Source organism: Symsagittifera roscoffensis, chromosome 1, assembly GCF_963678635.1.
Source record: "Symsagittifera roscoffensis chromosome 1, txSymRosc1.1, whole genome shotgun sequence".
NCBI classification, from domain to species: domain Eukaryota; kingdom Metazoa; phylum Xenacoelomorpha; order Acoela; family Convolutidae; genus Symsagittifera; species Symsagittifera roscoffensis.
The window spans coordinates 41,723,066-41,729,402 of record NC_087062.1 but is presented as its reverse complement, the minus strand read 5'-3'; the positions used below and the strand labels follow the sequence as shown (position 1 = coordinate 41,729,402).

At 35.7% G+C, this 6,337-nt stretch overlaps 2 protein-coding genes across 2 annotated transcripts in view; both read left to right on the top strand.

Moving 5' to 3' along the window:
• LOC134844621 (huntingtin-interacting protein 1-like) overlaps window positions 1–6,337 on the top strand; it is a 477,037-nt gene that overhangs the window by 400,023 nt on the left and 70,677 nt on the right. The gene's annotated exons all lie outside the window — the stretch shown is intronic.
• The window catches only part of LOC134857315 (DENN domain-containing protein 4C-like), a 139,097-nt gene that overhangs the window by 113,530 nt on the left and 19,230 nt on the right, over window positions 1–6,337 (top strand). Inside the window, exons 4-6 of the mRNA XM_063873711.1 lie at window positions 4,610–5,123; window positions 5,192–5,622; window positions 5,818–6,056. Coding sequence (XP_063729781.1) covers window positions 4,610–5,123; window positions 5,192–5,622; window positions 5,818–6,056 — 1,184 coding nt within the window. The remainder of the gene's footprint in view (window positions 1–4,609; window positions 5,124–5,191; window positions 5,623–5,817; window positions 6,057–6,337) is intronic.

Below are 6,337 nucleotides of genomic sequence, written 5' to 3'. Positions count from 1 at the left end.
AAACCAAGACTATATTTTACAAGTCAGAGAAATGAATGCTAGAGATTAGTTGCTCTTATTGTTGCGCTTTTTGATTCGGATTTATTGCTTGAAACATTTGACCTTCACCATCAAAATGGCCGAAAATAATCCAAAAAATTACGTTGATTTGTTGAAAAATCTTCCCCCAGATTCCATTATTGACCCTAAATTAATGATTCCTTTTATCACTAGCCTTTTGGTAAGAGTTGATTCTCTTGAAAATGTATTAAATGAAAGAACCCAGGAAATAATTGACTTAAAAACAATGTTTTTGATCTCGAAAAGCGAGTAAATTTTCAGGAAAGATATTCGAGCAAAGATTGCTTAATTTTTTCAAATTTTGATATCAACCCATACTCCCCCAACCTGATTTCTGACATGTGCAACCTAGTTTACCATTACTTTGGTGGCTATGTATTATCACCGGGAGCTGTCAAGGCATGTCATCCTCTTCCGACGCGCAAGGATTCTGGTAAGAATGTTCCAATCATTTTGAAATTTGTCTATTTTTCGGACAAAGATGAGATTTTCGGAAGGAGGCGTATGTTATCTGGGCAGAAGGGCGTTCAGGGAAAAAGTTTATTCATAAATGAACGGTTGCCGAAATCAGATATGGAAATTAAAAGGAAATGCGATAACATGAATCTTATTACGACTCAACTGCCAAGTGAAAGTTTTTTGCCAACGACCAAATGGCTCATTTTATTCCCAAAGTGTAAATAGTCTTGCTGGCGTGGAACAACTAGCTAAAATTGCAGCCAAAAAACAGATCAGTCAAAACCGGCCAAGACCACAACTATCCTCAAGCAGTTCAAAAAATCTTCATTACTGGGCGCCATACTGGTGCTCAACTAAATACCAATTCAACTCCTGGTATTTCGAGATGGTCAGAGAGGAATTTATCGCCAGAAATATTGAATGTTGATAATCAGGCCTCGAAGAAATTAAATATTGAAAATGAATCAGAAGCGCTCAATATAGAAAAAAAGCAGTAACAGAAGAAGCTAACAAATAATTTCAATCAACTTGACTGAAGTCTTATTTTTTTTTGAAATGGAGAGAAATGTAGAAGAAAGTCATATGGGCGACTTAAAAGACAGTTTTTTGCATTTTTCAAATATAAGCTCCCTCAGATGCCATCATTGCCAACTCGTTATAGATATTAATCAGTTAGAACAAAAACCTTTGATTATTGGGCTATGCGAAACCTGGCTGTGTGATAATGATTATCTGAATCTCTATCATCTTGATGGCTACCATCCCTTAATTTCTAAACACCGGAAATATCAACGAGGTGGGGGATGTGCGTTTTATGTGCGCGACGATGTGAATTTTCAGTTAAACAGTGTAGAGGTTAATTTCGAATGCATCAACATATCTATCGTGTATAAATCAGTCAAGACTAATATTTCCGTTGTCTATAAACCCCCACAGAGCAAAAATGAGGTTTTTTTGAATCACTTTGAGAATTACTTTCTGTACTTAAATGCTTTGAAAACTAATTTTCTTGTTTGTGGAGATTTTGATATCGACACTTTAGATTGCAAGCCAATTTCCAAATCTTATATTAATCTAATTAAAAGCTGTGGTGCTCATATTTTGGATAGAGATCCAACTCGCATTGCTCCAAAATCGAGTAAATGTATTGATCATTTAATTGCTAATTTCGACGCCAATGTAAAAACACTGGATTCAACTATTTCTGATCATTTTTCCGTAATTATATCAGGTTACGTGAATGTTGGTCCGCAAGAAAAGCAAGATTACTGCTATAGAAATCGTAAAAATCTTTACCGTGACGATAATATTTATAAATATTTGTTACTCTTAGAAAACAAATTGTCAAAATTTTATAACCTTAGTGAGCCCAATGAGAAATTATGTCTGTTAGTTGAATCCATAGTTTCATCAGTTGATCGTTTTGCTCCCTTAGAGAAACCGAAATCACAAAAACAGTCATTGGTTACCGATTCAACCAAAAAGATCCTCAAAAACCGCGATCGGCTTTTCAGTAAGTGGGTACAAAATCCTACTGAATTGAATAAACTGAAATATTCTCAAGCTAGAAATTTAGCAACCAAGGTAATAAGAAATGAAAAAAGAGTTTATTACGACAAAAAAGTTGGAAATGGTAGAAATTCGAAAGCGCTGTTCCAGGCCTTTAATGAATTTTGCAAAGGAAACTCCAAAAACACGAGTTTTTTTGCTGCTGCTGATATTTTTAATGATTTTTTTGCCTCAATTGGTGAGAAACTGAGAAATCCTGAATTTGATTACAAACAAGCGTTGGGTATGTAGATCGCATCGAAAAATTAATGGTTTTTTATGAAATTACCCACAAGGAAATTGAAAATGCCATTTATATAATGAAAAATAAAGGTTCAAATGGTCATGATGGCATAAATAACAAAATTATAAAATTATCGCTCCCTGTATTTTCTGTAAGAATTTGCAGCTTTTTCAACCAATGTGTTGAGAGTGGTTATTTTCCTCAAGGCTTAAAAGTTGCAAAACTTATTCCCCTTTTCAAGGGAGGTTTAAAAGAATCTTTGGAAAATTATAGACATATTAGTTTACTCAGTTCACTCGCCAAAATTTTCGAAAGGATAATATTCAATAGAATGTATAACTTTGCTAACAAGCAGAAGATTCTTTATGAAAAACAATTTGGATTTCAAAAGAAAAAGTCATGCGTGGACGCATTAATCGAATTCACCGAATTTATTAGAGAGGAATGGAACAAAAAATTGGTTGGTCAATCATGCCATGTTGATCTCAAAAAAGCATTTGATACAATAAATCATGATCTTCTTTTGGCAAAATTGGAAAAATACGGCTTAAGAGGCCGGATTTTTTGTCTTCTGAAAAATTTCTTTGCAAACCGGTTTCAATTTGTTCAAACTGATAATAAAATATCTTTTAGTCGCTCTATGTCATGTGGAGTACCACAAGGGTCAGTTTTAGGTCCGTTTTTGTTTTTAATATATATAAATGATCTTCCGAAAATTGCTGAAGGATCTGAGGTTGTTCGATTGCTGATGATACTACAATATGCAATGCAGAAAAAAATTGTTGCGATAGCGTTGATAGTTCTTTAAATAAAGTGGATAGATGGTTCAAAACGAATGGACTTTGTGTCAATCCTGGTAAAACTCAAATAATGAAATTTGGTAAAAACTTTTCAAAAAATTACTTTGCTTTTGGTACTACAGTTCAAATTACAAATGTGTGTAAATATTTAGGCATTTTTGTTGATAAGAAACTTTCTTTCAAATTTCACATTGAACATGTGTGCAAAAAGTTAACTAAATTTTGTGGCATTGTCTGGAAAGCTAGGTATGTTTTTTCTACAAAGCATATGTAAATCCTACAATTACTTATGGATTTTTAATATACGGCAATACATCCCAATCTCACCTTACCGAGATAATGAAACTACAAAAAAGAATCTTGAGAGCAATTTTTTTAAAACGTAGATATGAATCAATTAAAGAAATTATGGACGAAAACAAATTGCTTACTGTTTTTGATTTATACTTTTTTGAGATGTTTAAGTACTTGTTTATGGAATTGCGATCGGACAGAAAAAATGGTTTTCTGTCTCAGATATACTCCCAAAAAAGTGGATCATGTACCAGGAGCAAAGCGAAAGGCTTAACTAAAGTGGCAAAATTTTCTACTACCGCTAAACAGAGATCGCTTATAGTTATAATTGTGCAGGCTTTTAACTATTTAAAGCAAAATGACTTGATACCTGTTAATATACATGAAATATCAGAAAAGAGTTGTTTGATACTCTATAAACAGTTTTTTCAAATTTACCTAAAAGACAATCAAGACCTCTATAAACTGTTTTTTAATTTCAGCCCTTAATTTATTTTGTTTGTTGAGTTGATGCTGGCTGTGTTCTCTTTACTCTCCAGGATATCCTACTCTATGAGCAGTACTGCTCTTTAGGATCTCCCTCCAGGCATAATATATTGCTTTTGGCGTTGTATATGTAGCTGGTAAAGTAATTCAAATTTCAAGTCTTGAACGTTTAACAGGCAAATTTATAAGGAAATATTTTTTGTATCTGCCTAGTGTAATACGTTTTTAACCGCCTCGTATATTTCTTTTCAATGCTTTTATTAGCCGTAATTTGTTTTTCCTGAAATAAGTTCTTCAAAATGAACTTCAGTCGACACAAATCAAGATTAACGTATGAAATTTTCTTGGGAACTTTTGCACTTTTTTGTTGGCTTGCCAAGCTACGTTTGCGCGGTATCGGAAATGGTGCAAAGCTCTGCTTTGCCATTTTGCCAGAAAGCCGAATGTGCTTCTCCTTCGTTGTCGAGGCAATGTAACGAATACGATAACAGCTATGGTCAATGGACCCATAATTACACTTGCCAGATCAAGTGCATTATCGGGGAAAGGTTTTTTTTCCAGTAAGCAACTTTTTTTACAGTCACTTCTCAGAAATACTTTAACAACTCTTTTGAAAATCAACCGTTTTTCCACAACTTCATTCGTGTCTAAATATTCGAGTTTTTTATTTTATTAGCTGCTATGAGGTTAAATTTAATAAAATTTTTGTTGATTCTAGTGTTTTGTACGAAGGCAGGGAAGAACTGCGGAAGGATTGTGAGCAAATCTACCAGTCTTACTATGGAAGACCAGGCTACGTGAACGTCAAATCGGCCGTGGGAGGCCAGAGGACCTACATAACTTGCCGACGATGGAAATCGACAGACGAGATGCCAATGTTGGCAATCACAGACATCGCAGTTATCTTTCCTAAGAAGGGTGATGCTGTTCCGCACTCGTTCTACGTTGTGAGCAAGAATATAAATAAGGGGTCTCTGACCGCGGCTGAAGTGTACCTTTGCTACAAGAAATCAGTGATCCAACCTCCAAGTTTGGTCTACGCGCCGACAGTAATTAGCAGGTTCCCGTTGATAGATGCGAGGAATTTTGAGTTGTCGCCAATAGAACGCGACTGTGCTAACATTGCTATGCCAAACGGAGCAAGTATTCAGTATTGGGAACCTTTCGGAACCAGGAATGTTGCAGTACCTAGTTTCTCAACATTTTTACTGACAAATCAGTTAGGAGTAACGGTAAGTTTTTCTGGTTTTTATTATTTTGTTCTAATTTGTTCACATCCCATCATTGTTCGCATATTTAGATGTACGGTGCGGCTCTAACGTTTTACGAAGAATTCAAAAATGTATCGAAACTGACATATGAGCAACTAACAGCTCTGAAAGATTTGGGATCTCCCAGTAAACTGGACAATGATGATCAGACGAAAAACAGTCTCCGAAATCGAAACTTAGATGATATTAACGTGAGAATGATGCTGCTTCAGTGTGAAAAGTGCATTTGTTTGCTATCGAGGAAGCCCTTCTTCCAAGCAATCAAGGAGTTTCTGATGTTTATATACGGGTTCTGTTCCACTCCTGGAGACCGAGGTCCGGTACCGGTAGAAAGACTGATTTCGTTCTTCATGTATGATGTGCCCAGTCCTAGTCTGGACAAACCATTGATAATTGCCGACTTTGGACACCGAAAGATTGAACTGACGTGGCCATCCCCGTGTTCTTCTCTACCTCAGAAGTAAGCAGGCAGTAGCCATCCTCCAGTAGTCTGATATATTATTGGCTTTTGACATATAAAATATTTTTCAGCTTATGTTGGGGATTTATGTGTGCGAAGCGAGACAAAATTTTCATTTCTAATCGGAGGTGGATGTGGGACACTGAGAAAGCCGAAGAGTTTTCTTATTTTTAGTTTGTATAATTTGTATTTTAGGGGCTGCTCATTCATAACGCTGCTTCGTAACATCGGCTGGGAGAATGCGATTGAACTATTCACTCTTGTTCTGCTGGAGGCAAGAATTGTGTTCCACTGTCTGCGTCCCTCAATTCTCACAACTGTCATGGAGACACTTTGTGCTGCCATGTTTCCCCTCAAGTGGACTGGCACTTACATTCCGAGATGTGCGCGTGAAATGGTCATGTCGGCAGAGTGTCCCGGATGTGCCCTCATAGGTACTTTTTTGACCTTTTAAACTCGATGTTGATGATGTTGTGTAATACATCAAATAAATTCTCTTTCTGAAAGCGACCACAAGTTTTTCGTAGTTATAAGGTTATTTTGAGTTTAAATATACTAACTTCTTTAGCCCGCAGCACTTTCTTCATTTGTAATATAATTTCCATTGTTGAAGTCAATAGTTGAAATTAAATTTTGTGTGAAGATCAAAAATGGCTAAACGGAACAGTTGTTGCTCCAAAGTTTATTTACATTTACCAGGTAAATTTTAGCAGTT